Source organism: Sorghum bicolor, chromosome 3, assembly GCF_000003195.3.
Source record: "Sorghum bicolor cultivar BTx623 chromosome 3, Sorghum_bicolor_NCBIv3, whole genome shotgun sequence".
Taxonomy (NCBI): domain Eukaryota; kingdom Viridiplantae; phylum Streptophyta; class Magnoliopsida; order Poales; family Poaceae; genus Sorghum; species Sorghum bicolor.
Genome location: NC_012872.2, coordinates 65752100 through 65766921, shown reverse-complemented (window position 1 = coordinate 65766921; position 14822 = coordinate 65752100). Strand labels below are relative to the sequence as shown.

Genomic DNA, 14822 nt, shown 5'->3' with positions numbered 1-14822 from the left:
TCCCCTCGCTCCTAAATGAGACCTTGTTTAGTTCGTGAAAATTTTTAGCTTTAGAATTTTCATTTGTATTTGATAACTATTGTCTAATTATGGACTAACTAGAATTAAAAAATTTGTCTCACAAATTATAAACAAATTATATAATTAGTTTATATATATATATATATATATATATATATATATATATATATATATATATATATATATATATAATGCCTCATACATACATCAAAAGAATCAATGTGACAATTTGAAAATTTTTGCAAACTAAACAAGGCCTGAATAAAGCAAACTGTGCAAGTTGACTTTGAGACTAGCACACACACACTCTCCACAGACAAGCGGGCTGTCCTGTGCTGTGTATAAAATCCCCCCACTACCCATGGCCATTGGTCACCCCCATCCACTGCATGCCTATCAGATTGGCGCGAGAGGCAGCAGCACACAGCTCACTTCATTTGTGTGGTTAGCCGAGGTCTACTGAGAGAGCCACTCAAAACTTTTTTTTTCCCTGAAAGATCTAGAGAGCCACTCATCATCGATAGATAGAGCAGTTTCTATTTCTACTACCTTGCCTTTGCTGCTGCTCTACTGTGCTTTGTGGTGGGCTGGTGGCAGCGGCGGCGGACCGGCGACAGTGGTGATGGAGTTCACCTCTAAGCAGAAGGCTGTGCTTCTCCTCTGCTTCTTCATGCTCTCCTGCCTTCTTCTTCTTCCCCGGGCTTCCTCTGCTGCGCCTCTTTCCAGTAAGCATCCACCAGATGTCTTCTTCTTCTTCTTCTTCCGTTGCCTATCTATTTCATGCTTCCTCACTATCTGCTGCCTTTGTTTTGCTTTCGCAGGAAGCCTGTCGCTGACGAACCGCCAGCTGCCCACGAAGAACCCTGCTCTGGAGGTGCCTGCCCAGCAGGTCGGTCGCGCTTGCTCGATCGCTATCTCGTTTTGCAGCTGTTGGTAGATCTCATCACATATATCACAACTGCCTGCGCAAACTTGTGTGGTTTTCTCTGTAAGCGCTGGAGCAACCTAGAACCCGCTTTTGCATCCATCCAATGTGTCAACAAAGGCACGTGAGCTAGCTACCTCCCATGCTGGCAGTCTCACGAAACAGACCATTTGAGATTTAAATTAGCTATAAGCGCACTCACAGTCACAGGCTCAGTGCTCTCCTGTAGCTGCCTAGCTTCCAGTTCATAGCACCAGCACCACTCGTCACAGACTACCTAGGGCCAGCTTCTCTCTGCATGCGCACAAGTGACTTGAGTGAGTCAGCAGCCAACGACATAAACTATCCACGGAGAGATTAGATTATATATACAACCATCCAATGCCTACGTTTATTGCTTTGCCTTTTTGCACCACACCACACATATACTGCAATACATGTGAGCTTTATTTGCTGCGGCCTTTGGATGCTCGGTGGAGAGCAGAGAGCAGATCATGAACACAAGCGTTGGCCGTTGAAAGTTGGGGGGGCGGGCTTGGAGCAGGGCACTCCACAGTCCACTCACATGCACTGTAAGCTAGCTAGCTAGGGCCGGCCGGCCATGCATAGTGCAGATCACATGCATGGCCACTCGCACCAGTTGTGTTTGCGTACCCCACTACTCATCACGACGCCTTTCCCGCCACAAAGGCAAAAGGTTCAGTTAATTAGTTGATGATCAACATCGATCGTTCGTGCAACAACACAATCTCAACTTTACTTGCACGCTAGCTAGCTGTCCGTCAATTGACTGCTTGATGTCATCATAAACTCTTTTTTGTAAATATCTGACGCACGCACTGGCAACTCATCATCATCAGCTAATAATCTTTAATTTTATATCATGTGTAACACGTCGTCTTTGTGCTATACACAGGATCAGGGTGCGGTGGAAGATGGAAACCTCGGCGAGGTGGCGGCGAGGATGGACATCGAGGTGAACGACTACCCTGGATCCGGTGCCAACAACCGCCATGAACCTAGGAGCCCTGGGAGACCATGAACTTTGCTTGACGCCCCGTCATATATATCATCCCTGCGTACGTCTCACAGAAGAACGAAGAGCATGGCATGGAGTCTTGAGAGTTTTATAATTAAGCTACTAAGTACGTAGCATGCAGCAGGAGTACATTGTTAGCTATAAATTCTACTAGAGCTTATTAACGAGTCTTGTCGTGTATACTTAATTACGTAGCTTAGTACTTGTATACGTCGATCGTATCGTGGGGTGTGGTACGGCCGGTGGTGCTGAGGCCGTCTAAGCTAGCTGCATAGTATTTTGTTAGGGCCTTCAACAACGCACTGTCAGAAGATCAAGTGAACGAGCTGGCCGTGCTAGCTGTTCCGTGTATAGCCAGCGGCAGTCTTGTTCGTTTGAGCTTATCAGCCGAATCTGCTAGTTATTTAGTAGTATTTTTCTCTCACAATAAATCAGCCAATAGTACTTTCTGTCATGGCTTATCAGCCAAACACGGCCATTCAACACGTACGTCGATAGTCGAGTCGATATGTCGCTGCTGTGTCCACTGTACATGGGTTGTTTTCGTACTGCTAGATGTCAACGGCGGATCTGCTTGAGATAGCTTTTGCTATCTTGATCTGAAACGCAAGCGATCAGTTAGCGTCGTCAACAACTATAGTACTCTTGATCTTTACTTGTGCGGCTTTCATGGTCTGTACGTGTGTGTGTGCTGACTGCTGACGGCCGGTGTATTTCGATCGCCACTCCTCTTGTTTGTCGTGTTACATATGGCTGTCCCTTCACATTGCAAGTCGCATTCGCCCTGCAGAGGACTCGACCGAGACCTCCTCTGTCCTCTGGTGTGTCCCGGTTTGGCGCCAATAAATAAGATGCTCAACTGTTAAATGAAAGCTGTAATCTGATGCAATGCAACGACGGCTACGCTACTGTGCACTGGCCAGGGGCCCTGCAGGTGGGCGGCGTGTCGCCACACGTCTAGTGTGTCAACTGTGGGCTCACGAGTAAAGAATGCCGCAGACGTCGTTTCTCCTGAAGTTGAATAAGAAGGATGAGCAGACGAGCGAGCAGCAAACGCGAAAGAGACGGGTGAGAATTGCAGGATTTGTTCACAGGGAATGAACTCTTTCTGAACGTAACGGCAGGGGGGATGAACTCGATCGAACAATAATCGTGATTCCTTTCAGTGAACATAAGGCAGATCGGCTGCCCGTCCTTACTTAATATAATACTACGGAGTACTATAGTACAGCATCTACGTTCTTAGTGATCACATATACTTCGATAAAGAAAAGTTAAATGCAGTGAGAAGGTGTTTTTGAATTATGAATCTAATTTTGTAGTTCTTGTATACACCTAAGCATGCATGTCAATAGTTTGCTTAACTGTTAGTCAAATTTTATTTTAAAATGTATCTTTGGACTAGCTTTGACGTACTACTCTTTTCTTTCAAAGGCTGGAATCTTAGTTAATCACGTACATGAACCACTAAACGTCATTGTTATGCTTCTGCCATTTGCATATTGTTCAGATGTCAAAAGAAAAAAAAAAGGTGCACGAATCACGGGCTGCAGAGAGTAGTTGCCGACCACAAAGGATGCATACAAACTAGTTCTGTCTTGGTCTTGGGGTGGCGAGACACTCAGAACGATTTGTCTGGAAGAAATCATTGTTCGCTTGAGCTTATCAGCCGAATCTGTCTTCTATTCAATAATATGTTTTTCTCTTGCAACAAATCAGCCAGCAGTACTTTCTGTCATGACTTATCTGCACTTTGACTCTATTACCTATAGCCTTATTTTTGCCAAACCCACGGCCCGGAGAGGCGGTGAATCAACAGCTAGAATACTGGCAAGTGCATTACAGGTTTAGCCATTGTACTATTGAGTTTCGACAATCAAAGCTGACAAGCCAGGGGGCAATTAAGCTGCTAAAGGTTGAGTTCTCAGACCGATGAACAGTTGAACACAGAGGACGTTGGCAAAGACACCATATCCTCTTCGTTTGTGTGCTAACGCGTCAGAGCTGATGAAACATCTGGCGGCTAGCGCACTAGCTTTGGTTGAGCTCTCGTTATCTTGCCATCAAAACCATCGTGTACGGATCAATTCATCAAGACAGATTAAAGGAAACCTGTCGTGAACTTCGCTTTCGCCCTTGTAGTTGCACCAAAACCGTGGTCCGCGCTCGATTCCGCGGGCTCCAGAGCTATAACTGAATCTGACGCAAAAAAAAACGCTAGATCAGGGGTTTATTAATGATTAGAAGATAATGAGCGCTCCCTACAAATGATCTTGATGGAAAGCCTGGCCTTTATCTAAGGTCCCCCTGATATTATTTGGGCCAGCACAAAGTCCTAACTCCTTCATATTCGACCCAGCGCAAAGCCCAGCTCACAGACTTTTCCAAGCTGCTACCGCAGTGTACAACAGATTTGGGCCTTGTTTAATTTCCGAAGACAAAAATTTCGCGACACTGTAGAACTTTTATTTGTTTATGGTAATTATTGTCCAACCATGGTCTAACTAGGTTTAAAAGATTCGTCTCGTAAATTTTGACCAAACTATGCAATTAGTTTTTATTTTCGTCTATATTTAATACTCCATACATGCGTTTAAAGATTCGATGTGACGGAAAATCTTGAAATTTTTTGGGTTTTGAGGTGGAAGTAAACAAGGCCTGGGAGTATACTTTCAGGTATGAAAAAACACCTTTTGTTTTATGAAATAAAATTGCAACCTTTTAAGAGCAACCATAATGTATATGGACCAAGTAATTCATATACATGAGACCCACAAAACTAGTCCTATTGTTTTCTTCTGACAATGTATATGGACTATAGTCTATAAGATGGGACCCAAAGAGAATAAATAATTATTTAGCTTCAATCCACCAACCACTACAAAGGAGGGAGAGAGATAGAGAAAAGTAAGAAAATAATTGTTTTTATTCTCTATGGGTAGTCCATAAGTTTACGAGTAACTTTTACTATGGACTACTATATAAACAAATCTCACCGTCTTTCGGCTAGGTGATATATATTATTATAATGTCTATGGACTGCTTTTTGAATACCATTGTAGTTGCTGTAAGTCTTGATTGACGTCAAGCGATAGGGAGTCCTTCGTCCCCATCATCATCTCAGCGCCAAGACTTGAGGCAGAGCATCTGGCTGCACTGGCCGACCTCGATTTAATCAACTTTTGCCACCCATTGTCCATTGAACGCTATGTTCGTCAGTCGGAAGTGCCGAGTCCTTCTCTATCCCCGTTTTTTCTCTGACTGACCGTGCAGCCACGTTCGGCCGCCCACGGCGAATGCCGAATTGGTTGGTCATGGCTAGAGCGATGGGTCTGGACCAAATCTCCCTCCCTGTGCACAACACCAGGGGAAAAACAAAACCGTACCGGCATGGCTGGCGTGACGAAACGGGGTCTCAGGGGAATTAAATTGGGTGGACGACCCTGGGTCCATCCAACACCTGTGCCTCCCCTTGGTCTCATGTCACAGGTGTCGTCGAAGCCAGCAGCATAGTCAAGCAAGAAACTTTCAATTCCCTGGACCTGTAACTGTAATCAACCTTGAACTCCGTTTGTCCACCCATGTGAGCTCACATGCCGGGGTCGTGGAAACGGACGCCGTCGGCGCTGAAACCCTCGCAGCTGATCACGGATCGAGAGCAGTTTTCACGGGAATCGATCAGCAGCGTGCAGGTGCAGCCATCCATCAGTGTGTGTTTGCAAGTCAGGAGCAGCAGAGAGCCACGGCCGACGACTGCGATGGTTGCCTCTGTTTCGTCTGCTTGGTAGGGCAGCCATGGCAGGGCTTGTTTTCCTCTTGGGCCTTGTTTAGTTCCAAAAAGATTTCGGATTTCGGTACTGTAGCAATTTCGTTTGTTTGTGACAAATATCATCTAATTATAAACTAACTAGAATCAAAAGATTCGTCTCGTGATTTGCAGCTAAACTGTGTAATTAGTTTTTGCTTTCGTCTATATTTAATGCTTCATGCATGTGACGCAAGATTTGATGTGACGGGAAATCTTGAAAACTTTTTACTTTTTCGGGTGAACTAAACATGGCCTTGTTGGACCATCTGATGTGTGGTACAATATGTACAGTAGTGACTAGTGAGTACTCCCTCCGTCCTAAAATAAGTGTCGTTTTCGCTTCTCGAGAAATAACTTTAACTAAATATATAATAAAAAATATTAGTATTTATAGTATATAATTAGTATCATTGGAAAGATCTTTAAGTCTAGTTTTTTAAAAAAATTATTTAGAGATATAAATATTGTATATATTTTCTACAAATCAAGTCAAACTTGTGGCACAAAAACCTAAAACAACACTCTTTTTGGGACGGAGGGAGTAGTCGGTAACAAGGGAAAGGCTGTAGCAGACAGAGCAGTTGTGATCTAACCTGATGTGAACGTGTTTCCTGGGTCTGTAATGAAGTTGTTAGCAGTCCTTTCTTTACATTGTTCACCACCACCCTTGAGAGGTAAATAAGAAATGGTCACCTCACAGAAATTACAGAGTATTTTCGCTGTCGCTTTCTTCGTTCGTTTTTTGCTCGATCGGTGTTCATGCCTCACTGTTGTATCGTGTCAACCGTGGCTGTACTTTTGTGGCGAACAAGCTTGAATCTGTTCTCTGTCACTCTCAGCCGATATCCCGGTCCGTGTATGTACTCCATTGTTTAGGATCCTTTCAACTTCACTAACAATAGTAATCTACTCACTCTCTCTGACCCATTCATTCATCGGGACTCGTTTTCACTACCGAGTCCATCACACAGAACCTTACTGGAAAGAATATACAAACGGTAGGTTCCAAGTCAGAGACCACGTCTCCCCAAAGTTCCAACTCCACGCATGGCATGCCCCGTGTGGTGTGATCGACGAAGATCCGAGATGTGCCGCAGAATCATTGTTTCCGGATGGGATTACTCGCCTGTGACATCCCCCAAATGACAATCAGAGGGGTCCAAACGCATGCCAAATATACTATAGCACTACTAGTATATATATTTATGAATTATGAATGGTTTGGTTTGTCTTTAGCGTACAATAAAGCACGATCGAGGATGGCGAGACGCAATACTTAAATCCAGTTGGTCATCACTGAATCAAAGGCTAGACCCATGTGAAACCGCGGGAAATTTCTCGCCGCGTGTGATGGCATGCGCGGTCATCAGGTCGTGCCGTGCCTCCGCTAATCAATCTGCTTGACCAGTGCTTCCCACTTGGCTGATCCCCGGCCGTTCACGCGGCCGCTGATTTTACTGACGCCACCAAGAGCTACTCCTACGTACTATCTTCTCCCAAAGCACGCAGCACCATCTACTCTGACGCTGTCATTTGACCAACTGTGGAAAGAAAAACCCCATCTGAATTCTTCCTCCAGTTTCAGTGGAAGGATAGAAAAAAGGTGGGTTTGGTATCCTTCAGTTCCTCAGTTTGGATCGGTGGGGCACATGACCGTGGAGTGTCGCCATTGGCAACACCCAAAGTTAGCATCGCATCGGCGTCTAGTGGCCGGCTAACATTGCTTGTCAGGTCAGAAGAGAGACGTTTGTCTTCCCAAAAGCCAAAATGCGCCAAGGCGGCACGGAAAGGATTCATCGAAGGATGCAAAAAGGGAGATACCACAGCAGGACGACGACACGGCACCACGACCACCGGGGAAAAAAAAGAAGGGAAGGAGAAGGGGTGGATCCGAAAGTCGCCGCTGAGCCATTGTTGGTGGCTCAAATTCCTCCTGCCCGACGTGCGCTGCCACGCCTTTTTCTGGAACCGGTGCGCTGCAGGACAGGACAGGGGAAACCCTGGTGCGGGAACGGAGCCGACCCGAGCGATTAGCAGCGGCACCACCACGGAAGCCGTGACGCGTCCGTCGTCCGGCCGCGTTGACATCTCGGCGGTGCGGCTGCGTGCGGACAGCCGTCTATCCGTTCGAAAGCTGCTGCTATGCGTTGCGTCAAAAAAAAAATCTGTCTGGCCGATCCGGCGGCTGCCTTCCGGGCGCCGCTGCTATAATAGTAGTCCCTCCCACACGTCAGCCGGACGTGACCTCCTCAGCCTGCCGCGGCGGGGTCCTGCGCGCTGCGTGACATCGCGTCACGGCGCCTGACCTGACTCTGGCGTCTGGCCTCTGCCTCGCCCGCAGGCCGCAGGGGCGTCACGGGCACGGGCCCGGCCCAGTGTCACGCGACGTACGCCACGGAACGAGGCGCCGACCGAGCCAAACCAAACCCACCAGGCCACCACCACTCGTCGTCGTCTCGTCCGCACGCGCACCACGCAAAGGCGCGGTGCCGACTGCCGTGCCGAGTAGCTCCCATTCGCATTCCCCAGCCCCACCGATCGGATCGGCAAAATCCCCCCGGTAGTTCCCCCACAGATCCCGGCGCCCCCACCACACAGCGCTCGCGCCTCCCTCCCCTGCTTCCCCCATCACCACCCGTCGCCCCGGTCGCCACGCCACGCCACGATGGCGGAGTGCCGCAGCCTCATCGAGTTCCTCCGCGCGTTCGAGCACCACCGCAGGGCGGCCGACAGCTCCGCCTCCGCCTCCGCGTCCGCCTGCTCCCGATCCAGGCGGGCGGCCTCCGCCGCCGCGGCGGGGGGCTCGGGTTCCTTCTGCGACAGCACCCCGATGGCCGTGGTCGACGCGGTCATGCTCCTCGCCGTCGTCACCGCGCTCGGCTTCCTCCTGATCCCGTACCTCAAGCTGCTCTTCCTCGAGATGGGCGCGCTGCTCCACCACCCCGCCGCGTCATGCCTCCCCGCCGCCGCGTTCTTCGGGGCCGCCGTCGCCGTCGCGGCCGCGGTCGTCGCGTGGGAGCTGCTGGGCCACCACGCCCGCAAGTGCGGCAAGCCCAGGTGCAGGGGCCTCAAGAAGGCCGTCGAGTTCGACATCCAGCTCGAGACGGAGGAGTGCGTGCGCGGCCGCCCCGGCCCCGCCGCGCGATCGGCGCTGCTGGCGGCCGCGGGGGCGCGCCCCGTGGAGCTAGGCGACGAGCAGCGGGAGCTGGAGGCAGAGCTGCGCAAGATGGCGCCGCCCAACGGCCGTACCGTCCTCATCTTCCGCGCCCCCTGCGGCTGCCCCAAGGGCCGCATGGAGGTCTGGGGCGCCAAGAAGGTGCGCCGGATCAAGAAGTAAAGAGGAGCAAGGATCGGATGGTTACTAGTTAGTGCAATAGTATTAGTGCACTCTTGTTCCTTCCTCAATCCTCGATCATAAGTAGCTACTGCTAGAAAAAAAATAAATCCTCAGTAATAATAAGTATGTATAAGTATAGGGAGAAATAAACGGAGCACAGAACCAGTTATATCACAGATAGCTTATATAGACAATTATATACTCCTTGTATTATGAACTGGTGGGGAATTTGGACAGAAATACATGCTCTTTACTTGTTCATTCTCTAGTTTTCATGGGATCCTGGATACCTGATACAGTAGCAACATAGACAATATCTTAATCAGCATCTGGCTACTCCTTTTGCTGCCTTTTGAATCCTTGATTTTTGTCTATATATTGTGGTGTGGGTTTAGTTGCTACTTATCTGTCTTATTTGAAATGTTTTTGCTGTTGATTCAATGTTATTGAGGTGAAGTTTTAGCTCCTTTGATGGTAGATTGATAGCCAACTCTCTCATTTTTGTTGAGGTGAAGTATTATATTTGAGATTGTTCTTTCATCTTCTGGACACCCCTACTGTGAGCGTGGTAGAATTTGTGTTATCCAACTACTCTTAATTAGTACTCCAATAAACTTTACAAAGTTTCAATGTAATGATCTGAAATTCAACCATCAAGAGTGGTTTCTGTTATGTAAATGTGTCTTCCCTCAAAAGAAACCTTTACTTCATTACAGTTGAAACCTTACTTTCTATGAATTCATGAATAAAATGTTGAGTGTGCATGAGTACAACTTTATTTTAGCTGAGGAGTCCTGATACTGTCCTTTTACCCCTACCCATGCGGCCATGCCTAAATAGATGCAGTTCCTAATGTTAGTACATGTGCCTTAGTTTTCTTTTTACTTAAGCAGATTCACTTTATCTTGATTATAACTGGAACAACCATAATCTTGAATCTGTGACATGCCTATATGCCACACCAACCAGTTGAAGTGGTGCAAATCCTCATGGACCAGTGATATTTCCTACTGTCCCGTGCTGCCTCTAGAAACACCATGATCTTTTTGCTATTTGCCTTCCCTTTTTTTTGCACAGTTTGTTCTTTGATTCTTTAAGAGTGATTCTGTAATGTAATATGGTCTGTTTTTCCATGTCATATAACATCTAACACTACCATCTTTTATCTGTATGCTTAGCATGAGACATATTATATTTATTAAATTCCCCTGTACTTGTGTTATGTTCTGGGTGCTTTCAGCGAGACTACCTACTTTTTAAGTTTTGGATGTTTTTTCATGTTCTTTTCCTGGCTTACCTGCTTTTCAACCATATTTTCCTCAGGCTAAAATTTACCTTTTAGTTTAGCGGCTCCAGTATCATAAACAGAGTAGCAGACCTTTGCAGGAGACTTCCTTTTTCTGAACTATAATACCACACACACTTATAGTAGTTGTTTTCTCCCAACCTAATTCTACTTAGTTGTCTTGGTTTCATAAACAGACATGTCATGTTTATCTGGTTTTCACTCACATACTGTGTTCATGAATTATAGTCTTTTCAGTCTTATGCAAGTGCCGCATTTCCTGGACTTCTGCACTCTGTAAAAAGAATTAATCTTTACTCCGATGTGAGATGATCTGGAACAATAAGTGTATTTTGATTAGGGAAAAGTCAACCATAGTATATTTTGATCTTGCTTTATCTTATAATATGTTATCATTGGTACAAGTTTTTTATGTCCTAAACTCATATATAATTTGATTAATTGTTGAGCAAAGTTTGTAAATTTGACTTTTCCCTCTATAAAATAGGCTTCTCTTTCTTCCTTTCTGGGACAGAGTAGTAGGCTAGTAGTAAAAGACACAAATGTTAACGTGAAACTGGTTTTTGGATTCCTTTGTAACTGGACCTCTATAAAACGTGCTTCTCTTTCTGGGGCATAGTAGTAGGCTATTAGTAAAAGCAACACAAATGTTAACATGAAACTGTTTTTTGGATTCCTTTGTAACTGGACCGTATTGTATGATTTTAGCTGTATTCGGTATAACTGGAACTAAGTCAAATGATTTTAGTTTTGTTAGCATTACTGATTCTGAGTGCTCAAATCAAGTTCCGGTAAAAAACAGGCTTTGAATCTTGTGGAATTGTTTTTCAAACTGTTCAACTCCTTGTTTCTTATGGTTTGGTCCTCTGAGATAAAACTCCCTGCGTGTTTGTATTTTCTGTCGGTCAACCATTTCCGCTGCTTCCGCAATCCTTTTGACTTATAAAATGTTGCATTTCAAATTTCAATACTGTTGACTCACATCGCGTGCAGGTGAGATGAGACATCCTGCCCTCTTCTCACTGGTGCAAATTCGTTGATCTTCCATGGTATGCTTTCCTCCATGGTTTGTGCTAACTCATGTATTCGTCAGCAGCAAAACAATATTTTGGTCTGCAAATTAACTTGACTCTCTTTGGCCTAAGATTTTAGGGTTTTTTGAATTTTTTTGATTAACTTATTGCTATATCGTTGAGGACAAACTGTGAGAGTATCTACCGTTTCTTGAATTGTTAACTTTGCCTCTTCCAAGCTTGTGAACTACTACCAAATTTGCTTTCCAAGGCTTCCTCAAAATAACTGCTTGTAGGTAGTTCCACTGGGGCCTCTGAAGTTGTACATCCTACTTTACCTGATGCCCTCAGATATCTGGTTTAAGAAAATGTGATCATCGAATAAATATACCTCGAAAATGGTACTGATGTATAATTAAAGAATTGCATCCTGGTATCTTCATGCATAGCATAGCATGATTACGCAATGATATTTCACTTGCTCAACGAGTGTTTTGAGCTGAAAGACGATACAATGGACGATATTTCACTTGCAGTAACAAATTTGCACGCGGACTCTCTCTGACAACACAATATATGGGTAGTCCAGAAAGGCGAGATGAAATTTGATAGACCTGGGTCTTGTTTAGCTGAGGAGGTGAAAAGTTTATTATGTACTATAGCAATTTCGTTTTTATTTGACAATTATTGTCTAATCATGGATTAATTAGGCTCAAAATATTTGTCTCGCAAATTACAGATAAACTGCGTAATTAATAATTTTTATCTATATTTAATATTCTATACATGTGTCGCAAAATTTGATGTGACGACTTAAAAAAAAGGTTATAGGGTGAACTAAACAAAGCCCTACCGCATCATCCTGGAAATGGGCCATCCTCTGTAGGCCCACAGAGATGTCTGTGTTCACGGCCTTTTGTTTTTCCAGGCTTCCAGTTACTCGCTCACTGGATACTAGGGCTACTGTCTCCTCTAGACTAGAAGAAGCAATCTACTATTCCCTCCAAGATGTTTTATTTTCTCTAGATACACTAAAAGGATATCCCGTGTGTTGCTACTACAATCACAGATGATTCAAAATAAAAAGTAGTACTTATATATTTACTTAATTATATTAATGAAAAAATATCATAACATATGTTAGTGGATGATGTAGCATATTAAATCCCTTTATAATTGTTGATCTCACTTTATGCGAAGTTAAACTTATTCAAATTTAACCAAATATATATTAAAAATATCAATATTCATGATACATAATAGTATCATTGGATAGATCATTAACTCTATTTTTTAATAACCTAGTTGGAGATACAAATGTTGTTAATATTTCTTTCAGAAGTTTGACTGATATGCACCACATAGCGACACTTGTATAGGGACAGAGGGAGTACATATTAATGGATGATATGACTTGCTTGGATGAAGACATAATTGCATGTGCCATATGCTAGTGGATGCTGATACAGACAACTTACATAGCAAGATAGAATGCTAGTGGATATAGAAAATATAAGGTATATAGGTATATATATATAGATTGCTTTTATTATATCTTTAGACATAGTGTATATCTTAGTGCGTAATAAAAGTTATTTATTTAGAAAAACTAAAACTGTTTATAATTTGGAATGGAGGGAGTATTGGTCTTTTAGGCCCCGTTTAGTTCCCCTTACTATAAATTTTAGCTAGCTAAAATTATTTTAGGTACTTTTGGGTGACTAATGGAACTAAACTATTTTAGCTTCTTTTAGTCAATGTGTTTGTAACTTTAGCTACTAAAGTGACTAAAGTTTAGCTAGCTAAAATTTAGAAAGAGAGGCCTTAGTATCAGTGTCACGAATGACAGATTGTTTTAGCTTTTGTTTTCCTTCTGGTCAAAAGTCAAAAGCTCAACTTCTCAATAAGAGCCTCCTCAATAAGAAGCTTTCTGAAAAAGCTCAGGAAACTCCTCGGAGCAAATTAATTCTCTGCTTTTTGAACGAAGTGTAGATTTTAGAGCTTCTGACCGCTTAAAGAAGCAAACCTATGAGGATCTGGCTTGTCAAGCATTTTGGAGAAGTAAAAATGACCAGAAGCTCCCTTAATCATAACTGAAATCAACTTTAAGTAAAAGTTGCATGTATATTATGATCCTAGAGCAGACGTGAAGGCATTTTGCTGGCTTATATGCAATACCCCTCTTAGTGTATTATATGTAGTATTATACATTTCATTCATGAAAAGGAAAGATATAGCAAAAGAACAAACTAGCAGGCATTCAGTGCTACTCCTCTACTCAGTTCTAAATTATAGTTCACTTTAGATTTATTCTAAGTCAAACTTCTTTATTTTTTGGTCAAAATTTTAGAAAAAGTATATCAATGTATATTTGTATACATTAAGACATGTTTCATGGATATATTGATTAAACTACTTCGTTGTAGATGTGGATTATAAACTTTATCGAAAATAAAGAAGTTTGATTTAGACAAATCTATAGTGAACTACTCTCTCAATTTCAAATTATAAGTCATTTTGGCTTTTTAGATACATTACTTTCACTATGTATGTAAACATAGGCCTTGTTTAGATGCGAAAACTTTTTGGATTTCGCTACTGTAGCACTTTCGTTTGTTTTTGTGGTAAATTTTGTCCAATCATAGACTAATTATGGTCAAAAGATTCGTCTCGCGATTTATAGGCAAACTGTGTAATTAGTTTTTGTTTTCGTTTATATTTAATGTTTTATGCATGTACCGCAAGATTCGATGTGACGGAGAATCTTAAAAACTTTTTGATTTTTGGGGTGAACTAAACAAGGCCATAGTGTATATCTAAATGCATAACAAAAGCTATGTATCTAAAAGAATAAAAATGTCTTATAATTTAGAATATGAGAATCATAATCTAGTTCGGTACTATTACACCTAAATTTTTAAATGTACGATGTGTTAAAATTAACACATCAATTCCCAACTAGATTTCACCAAGTAGATTTCCAAGCGGTACCTGTTTCGCCAAGTAGATCAGTGACTAGTGTGTGCTACACAGTTCACCATCCTTCGCTTTGGGTGTGCCGAGTGGTCGAACCAGAAGTCAAACGTGCTGGAGCTTCATTGAGACCATCATATAGGCTATGGCCCCTCCTTATTTTTGTAATTCTATAAAGGATGCTACAGTATTTTAATATATTTTGCAAATGAAGCTTTAAATTAGCCACTTGTACGCTCGCTAAAATATTATATTCTACTCTTGGATCCCTCTAACTTTAACCTCAAGCTCCGCTACTGTCTTGCAGTAGTCACTAGTTTTCGAAAATGTAGATGCGTAAGGTCTTGTTTAGATGTGAATTTTTTTTTTGATTTCGCTACTGTAGTACTTTCGTTTGTTT

The 14822-nt window shown here is 43.4% G+C and overlaps 2 protein-coding genes across 2 annotated transcripts; both read left to right on the top strand.

Moving 5' to 3' along the window:
• LOC8085386 lies at positions 392-2494 on the top strand. Its single transcript, XM_002458629.2, has 3 exons — positions 392-746; positions 843-910; positions 1863-2494. The coding sequence occupies exons 1-3, from the start codon at positions 644-646 to the stop codon at positions 1986-1988; spliced, it is 297 nt and encodes a 98-aa protein (XP_002458674.1). The 5' UTR covers positions 392-643; the 3' UTR covers positions 1989-2494.
• Positions 8043-9456, top strand: LOC8085385 (uncharacterized protein At5g19025). The gene has a single exon (XM_002458628.2). It carries the CDS (start codon positions 8459-8461, stop codon positions 9128-9130), a length of 672 nt encoding a protein of 223 aa, XP_002458673.1. The 5' UTR covers positions 8043-8458; the 3' UTR covers positions 9131-9456.

What these genes read in the sequence shown, in the direction of transcription:
- LOC8085385 (XM_002458628.2), top strand. Translation starts at nt 8,459, where the DNA reads ATGGCGGAGTGCCGCAGCCTCATCGAGTTCCTCCGCGCGTTCGAGCAC.
- LOC8085386 (XM_002458629.2), top strand. Translation starts at nt 644, where the DNA reads ATGGAGTTCACCTCTAAGCAGAAGGCTGTGCTTCTCCTCTGCTTCTTC. An exon ending in CTCTGCTGCGCCTCTTTCCA is followed by an intron (nt 747 to 842) that starts GTAAGCATCCAC and finishes TTGCTTTCGCAG; the next exon opens with GAAGCCTGTCGCTGACGAAC. An exon ending in TGGAGGTGCCTGCCCAGCAG is followed by an intron (nt 911 to 1,862) that starts GTCGGTCGCGCT and finishes TGCTATACACAG; the next exon opens with GATCAGGGTGCGGTGGAAGA.